We start from the raw sequence: 22469 nt of genomic DNA on the forward strand, positions 1-22469 counted from the left end.
AGCAAGATCTTGTATCTAAAGCTCTTCCTGTGGATGTTTATTTTAATTCCCAATTTCAAGTTGACAGAGGCCTCCTGAGCCCAAAACATAGACTCATTAAGGTTGGAAAAACCAAGAAGATCATCTAGTCCAACCATCAACCCATGCCTGTGATCACTCTAGATCATGTCCCTCAGTGACACGTGTACCCTTCTCCTGAACACCTCCAGGGACAGTGACCCCACCACTGCCCTGGGCAACCTGTGCCAATGCATTAGCGCTCTTTCTGAGAAGAAATATTCCAAATATCCAACCTGCACCTCCCCTGGCACAACTTAAGGCCATTACCTCTTGTCCTGTTGTTAGTTACATTGATGCATATGGTAAATAAATAGTTTTTCCTCAACTTTCTCATGTATCACAGAACCACAGAATGGCTTGTGTTGGAAGGGACCCCAAGGATCATCGTGTTCCAATCCCTATGTAGCCATTAAATTCTTTTTTATATTAAAGAATACCATCTCTATAGAAAGCAAACAATCACAAAAATAGCTCTGTCTCCCTAGTTCTTATTAAGTGTAAAGGGGAGAACAGGCAGATAAAGCACCTTTTGCAAATTACTGCTTTTATTAGAAAACCCACCAATGCTGTTAGGAATTAGCTTGTTGTTAGGCCTTTCCCACTGCAGTAACAGTGCAGTAAAGTGCATCTGTTTAAAGTGCAGAAGTTTGCTTCAAGCACATAAAAATGTTTAAGAAACAAAAGAACCCTTTGGAAATACTTCTATTAAAAGACCTGGCAGCTCTTGAGCTGATGGGATCAGGGGGCTGGAAGAAAATAGAAAGTGAAGATAAAATCTTTCTTCTTCAGGATGCCTCTTCCGCTTCTTTTGGTTTCTCAGCCAGATTTCAGCTGGCTCTAGCTGTGAGATTTTAAGGAAAATCATGATTGTGGTTATGCCTGACAATTTCTGAGTAAAAAAAAACTGTCAGGAATAACACAAGTAATAGAGATGATGCAGGGATATCTGCTCCAGTGCAATTAGACAGAAATTTCACCTTCATTTTCCAGGCACATAGCTATTTGTGACTTAACTCTTCACAGCCCACTACTGCTCCAGCCCACCTGAAATTCCCAGGCAAAGCAAAGGCCCCGTTGTTGTGCCATAGCACCTCTACCTGCTTATGCTGAAGCCAGCAGCGCCGTGTGGCATAGGCTCTGGCACAGGGCTGCATGCCTGCTGCTTACTGCCTGGCCATCTGGGCGCAGACATCATGACGAATTTATTCGTGAGCAGAGGTGGAGACAAGACCTGCAAATGTGTTTTCTGACCTTTGCCCTTTCTGCCAGCCAGCAGAGGGGGAAAAAGCACTCAGGTGTGTGCATGCCAGCTCAGTAGGATGTTACCACACTCATCCTGATCCCTTCCAAGCTTAAAATGTATCTATTCTAAGTTTTGGTATTTGTCAGTCTGATCCCCTGATGTCTAAATGAGCCTGTACAATTCAAAGCACAGAAGTGCACCTACATTTAAATACCTGATACGTCATCTGGACTTCTATAGGGTTCTTACTGGTAGCATTTTTTGTCATTTCAAAATGCATTTATCTACCTGGATGGCACGTAAATTGAGCTGTAGGTAAGCTGATCAACCCTCCTGCTACATTTGAACAAGCCACTGTATCAAGTTGCAGTGCATGAACAGCTTAAGGCATGTGTACTGCATTACTAAGCACGATGGCCTGTAATTAAGTAATACTGAAGCCACGACTCAAGGCCATAAGATCCAGAAGTAGCACAGTGAGTGATAATGGCTCCAGCACAACATGTGCAGAGAACGGGCCAGGGGACCCCACTGTTCATGCTGTGGAGTTTGTCCTTGCTGTACCTCCCCTACCAGCCTCTCCTTCAAGTCTCACCAGTCAGTGCTTTCAGTCAACCTGTTGGCATCAGTTCAGATGTCTGAGAGAGGCCCAGCTACATATCCATCCTGCTCTGCTGGCCTTTAGGAGAGCACTGCTCAGCTAACTGTGACCCACAGAGAAATTCAGCAATGCTGGGAGTCCCAACCATCAGTACCTGATCCTGCTGCTGTTCTCTCTGAGAGCTGCCAAGAGCCCCCTCTAAAAAGTCAGCTTGGCACGTGTGATGTGTTCACTCGCCTAGATAATTTCTGATATAAGCATACATTTTTCTATTAGAAGATACCTAAGCATTTTTTATTAACAACTGCATACCAAATTTAAGTTTTAAGGATTTATAGTCAGTTCTCATCTGTTAAACAAATAAGACTACCAGCCCATAAGATGCATGTCAATACCTTGCTACCTTGTGCGTGACTTTCCCAGGTTTTTCTCATCTCAATTTTAATCTGGGACACAGGTGCAGCTATGCAGCTGCTTCAAGCAATGTTTTAATGCAATCAGGAAAGCAGTTAGGATGGAAACTGCCAACTTCTTTTAACAATGTTGTAGTAAATAGAGACACTATTTTTACGGACAAGAATCTCTAGTGTTCAGCCAGGTGTGAGCACTGATATCAAGCACCTCTTCCTCAGGGGCATTAATTGATGGCAACACCTGAACCCTTGGACTGCCTTCATTCAGCATTAAGAGCCTCGACAACTACTTGCTAGTTCTGCACAGGAACACTGTATTGACTGAGAAGGATCAACGTGCTCTTCCAGAGCTGGATAACTGCTGGCACTGCAGCATCCCAGGGCTCTGTTTGTAGGCATGCAGAATATTTTCTGTCTATGGATATTTCAGTGTCAATGGTAAGTTGAGCTGCAATCCTGTAGAAAGAAAGCTGGAGAATATATATTTTCTCTACTGAGTTTTGCAATCCTTGGAGCTGGAGAGTGCTGTGTGCTATTAAAAGTAAATGATTATTTGCCACAGTATAATGACCATGCGAGATGAAGCAAGAGGCAAGTGAAGGAGCGGAAAATTATTTGTCTTAGAAAAAACATCTTGATTTTTCACCTTCTGTATACAAAAACCTGCATGTCTGCACTAGGGACCCCATGGGCACAACTAAACCCTGCCAACAGAATGTTATGTTTAGGATTTCTTGAGATCTGGTGGTAGAGCCAGACAGATGGACTGAGAGATCTAAACAGCAGACAGTTCTCAGATTTCTCAGATCCCACCTGGACAGTGTTTCCAACCTGGAAAGGAGTACATCCACGTGCATTCCTGCTGTGCATGGATGAAGCACATTGCTTATGTGAGCCCCAGATTCTACAAGTTCCGTATGGACCTTTAGGCAGGGGGCTGAGGTTTTCAACTGTGAATTCTCCAGGAGAGATACTGATTTAATCACCACCTGCACTGAAACAGTAGCATACAGCAGATGGAGGCATTTAACAATAAAGTCAAAAGCACCTAATTTAGAAATGCATTTTCTTGGCAACTTCAGGTTGCCTGGGGATCCCTACCCCTCCAGCTAAGCACTAGGGACTCATCCCCAACCACAGGGCCATGCCTGCACTATTCCCTTACTGTGCTGTCCTCATTTGCAGCCTATGTGATGCTGGACCTCTGAGAGAGAGTAGGAAATGCTTTTGAATATACAGAAATAAGACAAGAGGAATTTGCATTAACTCTAGGTCCAATTAATTCTTCAATTTTACCTTGTAAATTCACATAGTGACACTTCCCAACTTTCTGCCCCTCTTGGCTCTTTGTGTTTCTGGGAACACTCATGTTGGCAAAATGTTCATGTGATAGCAGTTCAATCCTCAGCAGAAAAGTGACGCACAGGCAAGTGCAGCATGCCTGACCTGTGCTCCTTCTTTGTGTGGCATTTGGGTACCAGGCAGATGACAAATAGCACAGTGATTTTTGATTGTGTCCTTTACTGATGGGCATAGAAACATGTTGGAATACAAGCAAAAGAAATTATTGAAGCTTGTTAGAATGCAAACAAAAGTTTTTATTAAAGCTTATCTTTAAAGGCTGAAATGTAATTTCCACAGCCTTCTCAGGCTGAGTACTTATGAAAGGTGAATTATCAGCTGATGATTACATTTACATGAGAGGCTTGATTATACAACTTCCCTGTTTTAGTCAGGGATGAGGACTACACTGCAGGGCCTCTCTACTCCATGAAAGTGTAAAAAATATCAAATATTTTATCACATATTAAATGCTCCCTGTCAGTTGCTTGCAAGCAAGGTAGAAGCAGAAATTTTTTTATCAGAAATATTCTAAGAGTGAACTCGAATGACCCTCACAGATAATTATCTTCTATCCCTCTGTAACTTTAAAAAAATAATCATCAACGAACCCAGAAAATCGATAATTCATCACAAAGCTCGCTGAGTGGCTTTGGGTTTCATTAGCTAGCTTCAGTTTCTAAACACATCCTCTGGCTCCTGCCGTTCTTGTGATGAGCCATTCCTTTCCCACTGACTGGTATTCACATTATGAGATCATGATGTAGACTGCCTGACCAAATGGAAAGTTAGATTTTTTTTCTTCTTCTGAAAACAAGAAAGTATAACACCCCAACCTTAACAGGAAATAAAATCTATTTTCATGTCAGATAAACTGAAACAGCAATTAGATAATAGTGTTGGTCTTTGAGAATACACTAACAGCGCAATTTCTGGATTAAAAAATATTGTTGTGGAAATCTGTGTACCCAAAACATAGGGGGAAATTGTTTTGGGGTCGTTGCACCAAGGGTTGTCATGTGGAGAAGAGAAGGCTCTGGGGCCTTCCAGTACTTAAAGGAAGCTTACAGACAGGATCGGGATTGATTTTTCACACGATAGTGATAGGACAAGGAGGAATGGTTTTAAACGAAAAGAGGGGGAATTTAGGTTAGATGTTCAGAGGAATTTCTTCATGGAGAGGACGGTGAGGCACTGGCAGTGCTGCCCAGAGAGCTGTGGGTGCCCCATCCCTGGAGGGGATGGGCTCAGACACAGGGTTTGGATTCGAATAGTGCTGCATGGAGCCAGGGGTTGGACTCCAAGATCCTTGTGGGTCCCTTCCAACTCCGTGATTCTAAGATATTCCGTAATTCTAAGATTCTATGCTTGCCCCGCAGAACACAAAGCATTAAAGCGCTGGCGGCCATGGGATGTGACCATGGGGAAGCCCTGCACACCCATACGGTGCAGTCAGGGGATTCGTGGTCAGAAAAGCCCTCGTGCTCCTGACAAGCTGTCACAGTTCGGGCCGGAGCCGCTCCTCCTGCCGCCCCGCGTGGAAGCAGTTAACAGCCAGCAGCCTCCGCCCTGCCCGAGGCCGTGCAGTGCCGGCGCCACCCCCGCTACAACCGACCACCGAGCGGCGGCCATGGCGGTGCTGGGCGGGCTGTTGCTGCTGCTGGCGCTGCTGCTGCTGCTGGCGGCGGGGCTGTACTGCTGCTACGTGCGGCGCGTCCATGCCGCGTATGACCACATCCCCAGCGCCCCGCGCGAGAGGTAAGGGCCGGCCCGCCTGCCCGCCGGGCGCCATTTCCCCACGCCGCTGTGTCTGCGGGCCGGCAGCCTGCTGAGGGCCGGCACTTTGCTGACACGGCAAGGACGGGCGTGACGAAGCGGAGATCAGCGGTTTCGAGTTGTGCGTTCGAGCTGTGCTTTTTTTTAGGACGCTGAGCAGACAGGCCATAGCAGCCGGCAGTGGTGCAACAGGGGCTGGTGTGTGGGAATGGCGCATCGCCCAGCGTCAGCAAGAAGCCCTGCACCGGCACTCATCCAGGCAGCCCCGCAGGGACACTGGGCCTGGTTGCTTATCTCCAGGTGTCAGGAGAAAATCTACTTCTGTAATCATGGTCAGAAATTAAGATGAGAGGTAGGAGGGAGCCTGTCATACCTGAATCTGCCTGTCCTCATCTTGGGAAGTGAGTTCACATCCTAAGATAATGGCAGTTGAGTAACTTCGTGGCTGTTTTTCTTTTCCCTCTTCAGGATTTGAGGCTTGGAGGTGGTGATAGAGGCTAGGACCCTCCTCAGGAAGGTTTCTAGCACTGATGTCTCCATGCAAGAGCTTGCCTATCTCTTGAACTCACGGTAATCATAGAATCGCAGAATCATTTGAGTTGGAAGGGACCCTTAAATGTCACTGGTGCAACACCCGTGCAGTGAGCAGGGACACCCACAGCTCCAGCAGGAGCTCAGAGTCCTGTGCAGCCTGACCTTTAATGTCTCCAGGGACAAAGCATCCACCACCTCTCTGAGCAACCTGTTCCAGTGCCTCACCACCCTTAAAAAAAACTTTTTCCTTCTGTCCAGTCTAAATCTCCAGTCTTTTAGTTTAAAACCATTTCCCCTTGTCCCATCACAACAGACCCTGCTTAGAGAATCCGTCCCCTTCTATCCTGATAGTTTTCCAGAAGTATAAATGGTCAGTGGCTGCCAAACCCCCATGTCAGTACCAGCTGCACAAACACTTCCGCTGCTAAATATCCAAGGGAGGAAAGATCAAATACCTCCAGCTCTGAAAAGTACTTCATAAAGAAAAGGAGAACATGGTACTGATGTAACCTCCCCGGGAGCTAGGGGGTTGTGAGAAGATGGGGCCAAACTCATCTTGGGGGTGCAGTGGGCACAAGTTGCCACAAGAAAACTGCCAGTTAGGTATAAGGCAAAGGGTCTTTACTGTGATGTAAAATGGAGACACATGGATTTGAAGGCTGGACTATTATGTGTGTAAAAAAATTGATTGGATGGTTGTCACCAGAGGATTCTTATCAATGTTTCTATGTCCAGATGGAGGCCAGTCAAGAGTGGTTTCCCCCAGGGGTCTGTCCTGGGACCAGTGCACTTTAATATATCGGTGACATAGACAGTGGGATTGAGTGTACTCTCAACAAGTTTTTTTGATGGTAGCAAACTGAGTGGTGCAGTTGACACAACAGAAGGAGGAAGCACCATCCTGAGGGACCTGGGCATGCTTGAGAAGTGAGCGCATGAGAACCTAATGAGAAGTTAGACGTTCAGAAGAAATGTTTTACTCAGAGGATGGTGAGGCTCTGGCACAGGCTGCCCAGAAAGATTGTCAGTACTCCATCCCTGGAGGCATTCAAGGCTGGGTTAGATGGGATCCTGGGCAGACTGGTGGGTGGCAACCAGCCCACAGCTGGGGGTTGCAACTAGGTGATCTTTAAGGTTCCTTCCAACTTAAGCCATTTTATGATTCTTTGGGTTCACAGCATCAGCACAAGCAACTGGATGAGGCCCTGAACAGTGGTGATATAGCTCTGGCCTCGGGAAGGGGACTGGATGGTGGCCTCCAGAGCTCCTTGCTAACCCACATGGCTCTGATTTTGCAGTTCCAAAATGGGCTTCATCCAAATGTTAACACTTCTCAGATGAGGGTGTACAAAGGCTGGCTGCTGTCCAGCGTGCTGCCCACCAGGTCTGATCCCAGGCTGCTGTCAGCAAAGCTGCACCCCAGCCACTCGTTGCACAGCCTGCATCTTCTGGAGGTGTTATTCTGTCCCAAGTAACTTTTCCTTTGTTCTTGTCTCCTTCCTTTACCTTTAATAAAAGCTTGGAAAGCTTTGTTTCAGGATGAAGTACAACAGGATCTTTGCAAAACCTCAGACAATGTCTCAGCTCTTACAACTACGTAATGACAAGATTATGTTAACACCCTTGATTTCCTGGGCTGATGTAGTTTGTCAGAGCTAACACATCTCTAAATGAGGCTTGTGCATGAATGGCTAAAATAGTGAGTTGTAACGGCTTTGTGTCATTTCTGCCGTGTGAATCATAGAATCATAGTATGGCCTGGGTTGAAAAGGACCACAATGACCATCTAGTTTCAACTCCCCTGCTTTGTGCAGGATTGCCAACCGCTAGACCAGGCTGCCCAGAGATCACACTTGGAAAACACTGAGAGCTAGAGAAAAGGTTGTCTCTTCAAAAGTTTGCTTCATGTTAGAGTTCTATTAGGAGGAAATAGAAAAAAGGATTTCTTTGTAAATGTATGGTTTTGGATGGCAATGCCAAATAACTATATATCCCAAACCAAGCCCTTGCTTGGTTCTATCATGGCATGCAGTAAGTGACTTCCTGTTACTGGATGAACATTCTGCACTTATTACAGCACCTAATCAACTTGGGAGTTGATGGAGTAAAGGACAAAACATCCCTGAGGACTCAGTTGTCACAATTCCCCAGTGACAGGGGAGCCATGAGCAGGACTTCACTTGATATGCTGCAGGTATGCAGAGCTCTTCCCAGAGCTTTGGCTAGCAAAGGATTTTGTCTCCTTACACGTTTTTGTACTTCAGTTAGAATGGAGAGTCAAGCAAGAGAAGGATTGAAGGTTTCTGTAGATGTTACGTAGCCCTGTTGTGTGCTTGTTATTCTAACTATCTGCTGGTTCCAACAGAAATAAAACAAGAGCCTGTTTTTCCCCTATAGCTTGTTTGTACTGAAGAGGATGATAGCATGGCTGGCTGTGTCTCAAATGGAAAACAGATCTCAAGCACAGCTTGCTTGATTTGGAGAGGAGCTTGGCCAAATCTTCCTTCAGATGTGTGCAAAGCCAGTGGGAATTTCCTGCTCACATCTGAAGGAAGAAATTGATGTCTGACTTTTGAATACAGCTATTGTAGTTGAAGAATTAACCCTTTTATTCACTTCTTTCAGTTTCTATGTGAATCCTAAGTTTTTCTTAAATATTTCATAGTCTTGCTCAGAAAATAAACCTGCTGTGGGCGTGCAGCTGGCAGGACTTTGTCTCTACACCAGTCTCCCTGGCTGTGCACCAGAGGGACCAGGGCTCCCAGCTTACCTGGATGATGGCTACATACTGGCACAGTTATGTGTTACTTCTGCCTTTCCTTACAAGGAGTAAGAATACAACCAATGCATACTGCATCCACTGAGCAACAAGTCTGTATGCTGAGTAATTGGCACATGAGCATGTGGGGATATAAAGGGATGCTGAAATGGAGCTGATTTTGCTCCTCATGCCTCCTGTAGCAAAGAATCTTGAGCATGTTTGAAAAGCAATTTACTGTTGTTTCTATTACAAATAGAGCATCTACCCAGGGCAATCATCATTCCAAATCATTCTTTTAATCATTAGACCACAGCAAAACATCTAGGTCTTGAAGCTCACTTCACATCGTTCCAGTCATCCTTCCCTAAGTATCAGTGCTGAGGACTGCAATCTGTACCAAATCCTTTTGGCATCCTCATGACACTCTTAACTTCATTTTCTGCAGCTTTTTACTTGGACATCTGCCAATCTTTTGGAGAATGATGAAGAAACAGGAGTTTCTACATGATCTCTTTCTGCAGTGGTAAGTTAACACACATCAGTAGTTAGACTCAAGTAGCCCTGTAGTAAATTGGGAAAATAAGACACAGAGGCATTGAGTTACATACTTATTCAGAGGGTAGGTAGCAGGGCTGGATAAAGAACATGGTATTTCTCTTATTGGCTTTGTTCATTCAAGTCTGCAGTTGTGCCCTGTACATGCTGCTTTGGTCCTTTGAAGTTGTAAGGTCTGAACTGGTATTGGTGTTTTGTACCATTTCCTTTTCTTTTTTTTGTAGGTCAAAGAAATACGGACCTATTATACGGGTTAATGCATTTCACAGAGTCTCAGTACTGATTTTGAGTCCTGAAGGAGTGAAGGTACTGCAAAATAAAACAGAACAGACAGAGGGAATCAGCCCCTCCCTCTAGAAAGGGTGTTGATGTGTGATGATTAGGGCAGCATGGTCCTGCTAACTTGTCCCTTCTGGGAGCACAGCTCAGCCAGTTTACGAAGGAGAAGTGGCCTGAACATTTTTGCAGTCTGTATTTATTTTCTTGCTTGATCAATTTATTTACTTTGTTACTTTTCTTTAAACTGCAGATATAGCAAGCATCCTCAATTTCTGATAAGCAGACTATCTGCAAGAGCCTGATATCTCAAAAGAAAAGGCACAAAGGGGTTGAATTTTTGTAATAATCACAGAGATAGCTTTCAGGTCACCAGGCAAAAAGTGCTACAGGCATGCAAAACAAGTTATCAGCATAGAAACTGGGGAATCAGGGCACACCAAATAATTCACGTAGTCTTTAGACTGTGTGTGAATTGTGTGAGTGGCTTTTTATGTTTTGTCTGAGAAATGAATAGTGCTCAGTACTCACCAACCTGAAATCTTATTTTAGGAGTTCTTGATGTCACCAGAGTACCCAAAGGACCGTCTGGTGTATGGCCGTATCTTCAACTTGTTTGGTGTGAGGTAGGCAAAAAACCACCTGAAGCCACTGTATCTCAAAATAAGTGAAAGGTGAATAAAGACACAGGCATATTTTGAGTCAGACTGTTAATATAAATGACTGATTCCAGATATACTTAAGCAACAAGTGCTTACTAAATTACATTAAAAGTCTATATGGCAAGTCAAACATCTTCCCCATCAGCCAGGAGGTTGTGATGGATGTTTTTTACCTTGATTCTATAATTTTTCCCCTATGAATGTTCAGTTAGTCTCAGAAGAGTTTTCTTGAGACCGTCATCAAACATTTCACTTGAACAACAAACTTTCATCTGAATGCACTTGATTTCCAGTTCCTAAGCAAAATGAAAGAAGAGGGGATGCTTTGGTGCTTTGCTGTTATCTTGATGCTCCTGAAAATAGAGTGATTCAATTACATTAATTATTTGCATTACAAGTTGTTTTTTGGAACCCGCACAATGAATCAGCATCCTGTTGGACTGACACATAGCATGTGTCCACACATACCATGCAAAACATAGATACAATTCAGTTGTTTTTCCACAACGATGCACTCAAAGCAACAAAGTACTTCCTGCTTATGAGAAAAATACAAGAAAGTAGATGTGGAAGAGTTTTTGGTGAGACAGTTTGGGCTGACTCTCTTGCTGAAAAGTGCTCCTTTCCTTGTTTTCTTAAATGCTAGGTTTTTGGGGAATGGCTTGGTAACTGATCGTGACTACGAGCATTGGCACAAGCAGCGGAAGGTGATGGATCCAGCTTTCAGCAGAACGTAAGGCAAACATCTCTGGGATGATCTGTACCTTGCGCCTACTGTATTTTCATGATTGTAACCATTGTTGATGCAGTTTTGATATTTAGAAAGAGACAACTCACTTAAAATCTTATTTTAATTTGAGTATAACACACTGTACAGTGTTCCCAAACTTTCCCCATGGGAGTGACACTTACATAAGCTCAGTGGTGGCAGGGAGTTCCCAGGGTCATGCGTCTAGGAATGCTGCAGTGGCTGCTTTATCCCATTTGAAAACAAACCTCAGATATTTGAAGTGGGCAGGCCTAACCGTTCACCTGTCTGAATGATTCCCTGTGGGAGAGAGAGATTGCTGTGGTCTGGTTTACTTGCCTGTACAAAATAAATACATTGCATTTAGGGTCTGGAGGTTTGTCCATCTGCCTCAACATGTTCAGGCCAAAGCTCTTTGTGGTGACAGCTGTTATTTACATGGTAGGATAGAGCTGGGTGCTGCAAGAGCACATTTTGTCAGTTCTGATTTTTAAAGTACTAAAGCAAATTTACTATAAATCTAAGGTTAAAACAACATTTAGAAAAAATCATTATAATTTCCTGTGAAAAATGATAATTTTGCCTGAGCAAAGATGTCCTCCCCAGAGCCCCCATCACTCATTTCTATTAATTGTTCAGCTACCTGATTGGTGTGATGGAAACTTTTAATGAAAAAGCAGAGGAGCTGATGGAGAAGCTAGAGGAAAAGGCAGATGGAGAGACAGAGTTTAGCATGCTGACGATGATGAGCCGGGTGACTTTGGATGTCATTGCAAAGGTACCAGCTGTCTGCTTTCTTGTTTCCTCTGCCATTAGCAGGAGTGAATGAAAATTATGGGATCAGGAGCTGGAGCCAGGGTACCTTTACCCGGGAACGCCCCAAGAAGTGGGGCAGTAATTGTGGCACACCCATTCAGGCTGAGATATAGGAAAGGGCAATTAGGGAAGGATTTATGTTGTGTAAGAGAGGCCAGCAGCATGCTGCACAGGAAGCTTTTTGCAGAAGCCCTTAAACCTCGTGACTCCCATCCGTCCAGACTAGAAGGGCACACTGCTGTTTGTTCATGGGTGCATATTGCATTATTATATATCAGCAGGAAGTCTGCCTTGCCATGGCTTTTCCCTTCTTTGTGCGAAACAGTTAAGGAATAATTGGGAGTAATAACAAATATTAATTCCCCTTAAAAAAGGAGAAAGGCTAATCTAGGTATCAGCCTTCCCTCACAGACTCCTGCAGGGCAAAACCTAGCCTGAGGCATTTTTTTGGGAAAAGACAGTGGTGCGAGGCAGTCCTGCTTTATCATGCCAGCTCTCCTGAGCTGGGAGGATTCAGCAAGTGGCTGCTTTTTCCTTTCCTTCCCCTCAGGTGGCTTTTGGCTTGGAACTGAATGCATTAAGGGATGACCGGACGCCATTCCCTCATGCTGTGACCATGATCATGAAAGGAATGACTGAGATGCGCATCCCCTTTGTGAAGGTCTGTGTGCTCCATCCTCTGTCTGCATGTCCAGCTGGAAACTGCCTCCGTATGAGACTGGAGTTTTGCGTGGTCTTTATCTTACAGGGAAAACATCATCAGTAGTTCTTTTCCTCCGACATGAATTGAGATAGAATTAATTAACACTTTAAAACTCTTGCAAAATTAACATGTTATTAGTTAATGCTTCGTTTCTATCATTCTGCCTTCTTCCCCCCCACATATTTTCTCTTACATGCTTTTGCAATTTCATGCCCATCACTGCAAAAGCTGGGGATTCATTGCCCAAGAAGCACTGCAGCCTTCATGCAAAGTGGAAGAAATTTGAACTTCCTTACCATAAAAAAAGTATTTGGGGCCAGTGTTCATGGACTAGGATTTTGTGGGTGAAATCTGAAACAGGTAAGCTCCACAGTTTCTCAAGAAAGCTGTCATTCAGACTTCCAGATCTCCCATTTTCCCTTTTGGGTCCAAAGGTTGGATTCTGTATCGTATGCTACAGTTTCTTTCCTCAGAAAATTGAAGAATTTTGCTCACGATGACAAAAAAATTAGCCCTGACAAGGCAGGACATCAGCATGCACAGACTGAAGTAGTTCTCATTTTAGTCCAAACACTTCACTTTAGGAAAGTTCACTTTGTTCTGCAGAGAGCAGATGTTTTTGTGAAAAATGACATTGATGTGCCGTTTAAAAAATAACACTGTAAATGTTTTTACCAGCAAGAGGAATAAAAAGACTAAATAAATTCTGTTTTCAGTACATGCCAGGAAAGCAGAAAATGATAAAAGAGGTCCAGGAGAGCGTACGGCTGCTGCGGCGTGTGGGCAAGGAGTGCATCGAGAAGAGGAGGGAAGCCATCCAGAGTGAGAAGGAAATGCCAACAGATATTCTTACACAGATACTGAAAGGAGATGGTAGGAAGCACATTGCCGTTCAAGTTAATTTGTCTTTGGCTTGTTTTTCCTGAGGTTTGGAAGTCTTAGTTTGGGGATGTGAACTTTGTGACTCAGTCTTCCTTTATTGTCTTCAGGATTGTGTGTTTTTTTTTTTTTTTTTTTTTTTTTTTAACATTGAAGAGTCATAAAGTGACTTGTTTAGAAAATAACCTGTTTCTTGACATTGGATCAAATTCTGATGACAGGTCACCACTGAGTAGCTGTCTCAGTGTTCTTTCCTAATCCATCTCAGGAAAACATGCTCAAAGCAGGGCAGGGTGTCCTGACTCTTCCAGCTGGAGCACAAATACATTTCCTAATCTCATTTGTTTTTCTGTCTTGACAGCTCTGGAGGAAACTAGAGATGATGAAAACATTCTGGACAACTTTATCACTTTCTTTGTTGCGGGTTAGTAGCTGCTTTAATATTTGGATATGTTGTGTGAGAAGCTATATTCATTCTTGTGCTGCCTACACAATTGTTATTGGCTTTGCTCACTCCTTGTGATGCTGTTGTGACCAGGAGTCACTTGGTTGGTGTATTGGAACTGTTGAATCATGGCCTGAACCTCTGATTGATCACCTGAGGTGAGCACTGAGTCAGCTGCGGGAGCACAGGTGAAGGCAATTCAGCTGTGTGACCAGAAGGGTTGGAGCTTGGCTCCACCTCTCCCGGACCCCATATAAGGACTGACTGCCACTGAGGAAGGATCTCTTTCTGGAGATTGCTCCTTGTGGTGTTTCTTGCTAGCCTACAACACCAGTGAGCACTTTCATTTATCTCTAATTATTTTTTCCAACGTGATAATCTTACTAGCACTTCTTTTTTGTATTCTTATTGATTGAACAGTACTTTACAACACCTGTATACTTATTGATCTTACAGTTGGTAAACAGCAGCATTATACTGGAGTAAGAACAGCTGAGCAAAGTCTGAAAAGAGGTCTTTGTTTTCTCACAGACAGATTATGTTTTGTCCTTGTTCTGTTGTACCAGTATAGTGAATAAAGCTGGGCTGTTGTTGCAAGAACAGTTTTGCCTTTGGGGTGTGAGGCTTTTCCATGTGGTTCTGGCCCTCGTGTCCTGCTAAATCCCACTGAAAGCATCTTTAGTATGTTGCATGGGTATTTGCATCACCTCACCCACATAAGCAAATGCCATTCTTGCTGTAAGGGTAGTATTCAGTGCTAGCCAGGAAAGGTCAGTGTCAAGACTATCGGGAGAAACAGAGACCAAGATAGTGTGTGAGCTAAAGGATGTAGAAAAATTGATCTGCATATCAGTAGGATTCAGGTGACTTCCTGAGATGACATTATTCTTTCACAAAAGAAGATATTTTTTAAACAAATCTTCACAGAATTCTTTTTTCTGTAGTGCTTTAAAATGGTATGTGTCCCTATTAATGAAAAAATATTAAACATATCTGCATAAAGCAAACATTTCAAAGGCAGAAGCTCTGTTTTCCTTCAATATCAGTAAATATTTGCTTGTCAGTAGGGTTATGTGGCTGGTAATAGGACGATGACTGAATCACATAGGCCTCTTATGAGTGTCAGCACTGATCTTACTGATAGGTAGCTTGTAATCATTCAGTCATGAATACAAAATCTGCAGCCATGAATTGATCAAGATAACTGTTAAAAATACCAGCTATGCTTCTTGAAAGGTCTTTATCACAACCTTTTTAGTGTTTCATTTAACTTCTTAAATACTTGAAATAAAACGTTTGGGGCATGACTTTTAAAGTCTCTTGTTGGCAATAATGTGGCTAGACTGTCTTAGTATAATCTTATTATTTTATACTAACCTTTGAACTGATTCTTTATGTATAGGTCATGAAACCACTGCCAATCAGTTGTCATTTACAGTAATGGCACTGTCTCAGCATCCTGAAATAATGGAAAGGTAGGTGTACTCTCATTCACTGTTGGTTTCATGGTGAACCTTATTATATGAATTACCAAAAACTTAAGGTAAATTCTGGCCTCCTTTACAAAAGAAACAGCTTCATAGTTCAGTATATCTGACATTTAAAAAACAAGCTGAGGGATGAATTATCTCAATTCCATCTACGTGATTTTTTTTTTTTTAAAGCTGGTCCAGTGTGCTGCCTGGTTGCATTGTTCTGTGTGCACGTTACTGCATCCTGATGCAAGGCTCAGGTTCAGGCAGGCTGGCTGGGAATCAGTAGGCATTTTGCCTGAGGATGAAAGTCCAGCTCAATGTCTGGAAAGTGAAAAATGTACTTTCAGTTTGCCTCGCAAGAAATGGGTGTCTGCAACTAACATTTTTTAATTTCTCTGCAGAGTACAAGCTGAAGTGGATGAAGTCCTTGGTGCTAAGAGAGACATCGAGTATGAGGATCTTGGCAAACTGAAGTATTTATCACAGGTACTGTAGGAGTGAGGTAAGATACCAGTCGGAGCTGTTTGGTAGCACTCCTGCCATGTCATGAGACTGCCAAGAGGAACTCCATGCTCTTAAGATTTTAGGAGCAACACTAAAATGAGAAACTGATGGCATTTGTCCTCAGAGAGTAAGCAAGTAGGTAGAGAGCTGTCTGCAGCAGCCCAGCCTTGATGGGGAGGGTGCTCCTAAGATTTCATTCCGAAACCTCAGGATTCCTTTGCTTCTTACTTTCATTATTACTAAGTAGAGAACTGGAGTTGCTTAATCCCTACTTGTTTAAGCTGAAACTGTAGTCATATTTTAAGAAGGGTTTGCAGTGTGGAGCCCAACCACTGCGTAAGTTCCGTGCAGTTCCCAAAATCTCAGTTCTATTTTTGTTTGATTATTATTAAAGCATTTCCAACTATGATCTCAACATAGTGCAATAAACGAAGTGAGATTTGAAGACTTCCAAAAATATTGGCTAGTTTTTGCAATTTCAGTTCTTTTTTTTTTTTTTTTTCCCCCAGTTGTTAAACCTTCTTCAGTCACTGAAGGAGGGGGGGAACCAAACAAATGTTTGGTTCTTAAAAGAAATTGTGTGTAAAAAGTTGGTAATGAACTGTAAAGCCAGGGCTTGGCTACTTGCCAGCATTTGTGTGGAGTATCTTTTTTTTTTTTTTTTCTTAAACAAGATGAGAGACACCAGTAACCCTCAGGAGAGGATGAATAGACAGTCCTGGCAACTACTCTCCTTGCTTCCATTTCCCTGTAATTTTAGTAATCTACTATCATTGCTTTTCTCTTAAACTGCCCCGTTGAGACTCATGTTTGCCATTTCCTGTCCCTCAAATTGCTCTGCTTTGGTGGCAGATAAATTCAGAAGTGCAATTCTTGTAAGGAAAAGACATCACTGTGTGCTTACTGAAATCAGCAGGTTTCTCTAGGCTTGTCCAAGCGTCATCACAATTACATCACTCCAATTAGGACTAGGTATCTAAGCCTTTCAGCGTTAAGACAGATTACATGAGGGCCTCTCAAAAGCAGACAGTTTATTTAGCAGAGCAAGCTTGGATTTGTGCAAGCAAAGTCACAGCAACCATTAGTGAGAGAGCTAGTCTGTCCGTGGAGGATCAGAGACCATGGGACTCCTCTCTTGTCATTCAAGCAATTTTGAATCCTTTTGTCCATGCTTCTTTTTCATTAATTCATTCTTGCATACCCACTGTTAATTGCATTTGCAATGCAATGCTAATGTGCACTGTTAATTGGGCTTCACTTTCATGAAATAAGCCATTCTTACAGCTCAATGCCATCAAAAGAAATGGTTGCGTTTCACTTTTTTTCCTCACTGTTTCCTATTCATTTTTCTTAGCCAGGTTGTTTTTTGTCACTTTGGTGCTGTGACCTGGCACAGCTCCCTGAGCACCAGATAAAGCACAAAGGTAGGGGCAGGAGCACGGTGCTGAGAGTGGGAAGCTGGTGGCAGCAGCTCTGAGCACAGCTCGTCGGGTGCATGAACTTCATTCACTCTCAGATACTCCCTTTGAATTTCCTTCCCAGTGATAATTCACCTAGTTGTTTTCCCAAATTTAGGTGTTAGATCTGCTGAATGCATTGTGCTTGTCACTTCTTTATTTACGTAATTCCTATATCAGTGATAAGAAAGAACCAGGTCCGAAGGTAAAGGAGTTGACTTTGCCATTTATTTTGCCCACAGGATTCTGAGGAAGGTACACCAGCATCTGTTCTACAAGCCAAAAGCTCCTCTTTAGCCAGAATGAAAGGCTATACGAGTAACTCATATTTCTGCCCTGTATTAAATAACTGATCTCTTGTGTTTCTTGCTGGCACAGGTTCTGAAGGAATCGATGCGTCTGTACCCACCTGTCCCAGGGACAGTACGCTGGACAGGGAAGGAGGCTGTCATTGAAGGTGTCAGGATTCCTGCAAACACAACACTACTTGTAAGTCTTGCAGCAGCATCCCCCATCAGCAACATTTAGCTGCTGCAGTGGATCCACGTGTAACAGTATCAGAGTCCAGAATATTCCCCGACCATTCCTACTGACTATTCAGTGAAATTTTGGTTGGAACTCAGATATGAACTGAGAGCCTGGGTCAGTTTTGCCTAGGGGGGTGCAAGATAGTTGTGTTTTTGCAGCTATGACAGCAAAGAGTCATTTTCAGTGAGTTTCTGCTGACTAATGCAGATCTACCTTCTTGACAGTTCAGCACGTATGTCATGGGGAGGATGGAAAGGTACTTCAAGGATCCACTCTCTTTCAATCCAGACCGATTTAGCAAAGATGCACCTAAGTGAGTTTTTTTTTACTTCCAGATCATTAAATATATAATATTTAATATCTAATACTTAAAGGGGAAGAAAGCAGAGGAAAACTTTTCCAATTCCCTGACAGTTAACACTGAAGCTGTATCCAAATGCAAATGGAAGACAGCAATGTACAACTTCTCTTTTCTAAACAGTTCATTAGATCACACAGTACTTTGTAAAAAAGACCAATGCTCACGTTATTTAATATTTATGTTGAGGTCAGAACCAGACTGCGACAAAGCCAGGATGAGTATTTGCTGTACTGCAAAACAAGGATTTAATGCATGACAGCCTTTACTCAGGAAGCTTGAAATGGATGGTAGTGTGATGGAAGTATCAGGACAGTTTGTGCTGAAGCCCCTACATCTAACTATCTTGTGGGTCAGGAACTTTATTTCAGATGAGAGCTATTCTGATCTCCTGGACCGAACAGCCCCTTGCTTATGTGGTTTGGATATGCGTGCAGGAGCAGCAGTTGGATGGATTGTTATATCCTCATGATAGGCTGGGGAGCATTTAGGGAGTGCTTGAAATACGGCTTAGAAATAAAGTTTGCGTGCAGCAATACTCTGCGAGCTGAGCCAGCGGAGTGCTATTTACAGCACTGTTCAGAGCTCTGCTGGCTCTGAACCAAAAAATTTTAATTTGGAGATTGTCTTGACAGTTCAGCTAGGTGAGGTGGCATTCAACCATTACCTTGCTGTAGAGTTGAAGTATTTGCATCTTTCTTTATGATAAAGCAGTCAGACAGTTTTGATTGTTTTTCTTTTTAGGCCATATTACTCCTATTTTCCATTCTCACTGGGACCTCGCTCCTGTATTGGGCAGGTGTTTGCACAGGTGAGCACAATTGTAATGAGGATCTGTTAGTGAGCCCTGGGCCAGCTCGTAGTATACTGATACTTTGGCCCTGCTGATAGTGCACTAGCCCTCTGCCCTTCAAAGGGAAGGTGCCTAGCATGCCTGTGATGGGACGTATGTACCTTGCAATCAGAAATGTGCTATGAGCTTATCTAAGTGTTGGTGCTCAAAATCATCACATTAATATGGTTGAATCACCAAAACAGACTTTGTTTGTAAACACAAGGACAGATCTTTGTGTCTGTCACTTGTCTTCAAATCCAGGGAGCCCCAGCTGACTGTGTTCTTCCTTGCCATTCTCACAGCCATTATTAAATAAATCTATATTGACAAAGCAGTAAGGCATAGCATGCTAAATTTCAACAGCTGCTGTCAAATCCATACTTTCTGTCAATGATAATGAGTTTGTTTTTCTACCTAACAGATGGAGGCTAAAGTGGTGATGGCAAAATTGCTGCAAAGGTTTGAATTCCAGCTCGTACCAGGGCAGAGTTTTAAACTCTTGGACACAGGAACCCTTAGGCCACTAGATGGAGTAATGTGTAAGTTAAAGCCAAGGAGCTCTCCTAAGGATTTTAAGGCGTAACCATCAGGAACGGCAACATGAAATGAAAGTGGTTGAGTTTCATCAGATTTTGAAGATTTTCCCACTAATTGGAGGTTAGATTTTTCAGGCACCTTTAGATGATTACTGGACAGAAAACTTTCTTAACTTCCTCATCACTTACTGAAGAAAACCTCAGGAGATTTGCTCTGGAGATGTTTGGAAATCTTTGAGCTGAAAGCATGCCTGGAATTGCAAAGCATTCGGTTTTCCTGGGGGATTCTTTCTTACCAGATGTTGCAAAGGACATCCTCTCACTGAAGTATCCCTGGGAATACACAAGCCTAAGGTCAGATTCCAGCAGATAGCTTCCCTAATTTTATTTACAACACAACATGGTCTAAGTAACGCCTTGTTTGTGGATTTTCATTTTTACACAATGGAAAAAATACAGAACGCAGGACTGAACTTGGAAAGAAGTTTGGAGCCATTCTCCTGGTCAAAATAATTTTCCTATCTCTGCTCTAAATGAGAAAAATGATTGAGAGAAGTGATTTGAAACAAAAATCAGACACTGTGATCGCTAATTGTTTCTGTTGCTTCTGCCTCATTTTCCTCAGTCTCTTCTACTTCCAGTAGCAGTCAGAGCATTAGATTCAGAATCCAGGCAATACTGTTCTTGTGGGGGAAGACTCGTGTTCATTTTGCCCTGGATCATTTTGCCATCTGGCTCAATGTGAAGCTACTCCAATGCTTGGACTGGACTGCCTCATAGCTACAGCAGGGCTGGAAGTGAGTGCCTAAAGTCAAATGCTGCTTAAACTGACCTTGCCTCAAAGAAATGTGTGTGTATGCAGCCTGAGCCAAAGGCAAGAGAATATCCTGCAGCTGCCCCAAAACTGCTTGCTCTGGGCTGGCTTTCAGCCTGGCTCTGCTATGGGAAAAATGATACTGTGAAAATCCAGAAATACGTGGATGCCTAATGTGAGTTTAGACATAAAATCTATCATGAGATGAAGGGAACTTGAGACCCTTGGCACTGTTGGTGTTACCACTTTTTTGAGAGAGAGAACTCAGGATGTACACTGTCGAGTTTCTGTGCTGGGTTCCACACCAGAAAAGTGACTTCTTAGAGATTACTTTGGTTTGCTTGCATTGCACATCACCTCGTGCAGAACAGCAGAGGGATAACAGGCCATTAAGATCAGTGCTGCTTTTGGTAACATCAGCAATGCTGTGCAGTGTACTAATATTACTTCTACCCAGAGGTAATTAGCACTTGTACTGCTAGGGGTTTAGGTTCCCCATAGACCAGCTCTGCACTCCCTTTTGCTGGAAATCTGCTCATATTCTTCTATGGATTAATAAAACCTGATGTGGAAACCTGAGGACTTGCCACTGGATGTGTGTGTCTGCTCGGAGTGGGTTTTAGGGCACATGATACGCAATGCCAGTGGGGCTGGGTGTGCAAAGGGCTGGGTTTGGAGATGTCCGAGGGAGGGATGCATCTTGGCAGTGCTGCGGGCCCTGAGGGAGTTGTGGAGGGGAGTGGTGTATCCTGCTGACAGCATGCAAACTGCTTGGCATGGGATGCAGCTGCCTCTGCTTTATGATGAGCGAGTTGGAATGTGTTGGGGCAGTAAGCGTGCGTTCCCTTCTGCTCCCTCCGTAATGGGGTGCGTCCAGGGCGGACGAGGGGTGGTACCGTGTTAATACCCTGCAGCAAACCCCAGTACCAGCCAGCTGCCACAAGCCTTCCCCCGTCCCCCCAGCCAGCAGCTCCTGCAGGACTGTCGCTTGTAAATGTGATCGCCTTCCAGCAGATGGCAAGCTCTCATCGGCGATGCATCGAGCAGCAGCGGTACTCCTCAGTCTTGAGGTTCTGGAGAGACCCAGGGCTGCAGCTTCGTGCGCGCTGCAGAGGACAGTTTCTCTCTGCTCCCTCTCCCAGATGCGCAGGATCCCAGCCAGGAGCCCAGGTGAGGGCACCTGCGGCAAGATATATTCCCAAATTCTTGCAGTTCCTGAGCCTTCCCCATGTTCTGACGGATGGCAGCTGCGGGTTTCTTTGATCAGAATTGTAAGCTCTGCCTACCCTTTTGGATTGTTGCCCAGAGCTTTCATGTGTGTGAGGAGTTTCCCTTAGGATTTCTTCCCAGCTTTTTATGCTAACCCAGGATCTTGATCTTACCCCTTTTAGTGTGGCACACAAGTAAGAGGAGAAGTGGGGAAAAGGCCACTGCCTAGACTCTCTTGGGATTCAATCACTGCATGCCCACCACAGCATCTCAGTAGGAAACCTGCTCATGGAAACCAGCAGGTTTCTCCATCTCGCTGCCCGCACTGCTTTGATCTCACTTGGCAGGACCCCGATGACATGTCTTGTCATTGATCACTGCCTTGTGGCAGCCTTTAGGCTACCAGGTGACACTAGGGTTGAGCGAACCCAGCGCTCCATTTCATTCCCTGTGATCTCAGGTTCTTGCTGTGAATGCAGCAGTTATTGTGAGCTCAGAAAACTGAAAATAAAATGACATAAAGAGGTCAAAACCAGGAGACTAGAAAGCTTCCTGTAGTGCCCTCCTTCCCACATAAGACTGCACCCCTGAACACGAGGAGTCTCAGACCACAGAGCTGTGGTCTTGGCAGGAACCCCTAAGTGCTAACATAAAACAAATAAATAATCAGTCATTATTACTGTCTGTGAGTCTTCTCTAATAGATCTTGATACTGTTATGGTGCTGAGGACTAGCTGAAATTAAATAATACTGCATTCAGCTAGCATCTATTCCCTTGGAAACATTGGTAAAAATGCATGTAAGCACTCTGCAGCGACAATGAATATTCATTAATAGGACACAGAAGTACACTTGATTTGAAAATAAGGACGGTAATTAAAGAGCCGTTAAGGCTAAAAAAGCAACAAAGGAAACTCAACTACCAGAGGAGTTGCCTTGG

The 22469-nt window shown here is 43.7% G+C and overlaps 1 protein-coding gene across 1 annotated transcript; it reads left to right on the forward strand.

The window, feature by feature from the left end:
- The first annotated feature begins 5224 nt into the window (after positions 1-5224).
- CYP46A1 (cytochrome P450 family 46 subfamily A member 1) lies at positions 5225-20899 on the forward strand. Its single transcript, XM_085225608.1, has 15 exons — positions 5225-5416; positions 9175-9252; positions 9509-9590; positions 10113-10186; positions 10869-10955; positions 11610-11748; positions 12337-12447; positions 13206-13362; positions 13730-13792; positions 15216-15288; positions 15690-15774; positions 17628-17738; positions 18002-18090; positions 18880-18946; positions 19392-20899. The coding sequence occupies exons 1-15, from the start codon at positions 5289-5291 to the stop codon at positions 19551-19553; spliced, it is 1506 nt and encodes a 501-aa protein (XP_085081734.1). The 5' UTR covers positions 5225-5288; the 3' UTR covers positions 19554-20899.
- Positions 20900-22469: the final 1570 nt, after the last annotated feature.

This window comes from Meleagris gallopavo, chromosome 5 (assembly GCF_905368555.1).
Source record: "Meleagris gallopavo chromosome 5, MGAL_WU_HG_1.1, whole genome shotgun sequence".
Classification (NCBI taxonomy): domain Eukaryota; kingdom Metazoa; phylum Chordata; class Aves; order Galliformes; family Phasianidae; genus Meleagris; species Meleagris gallopavo.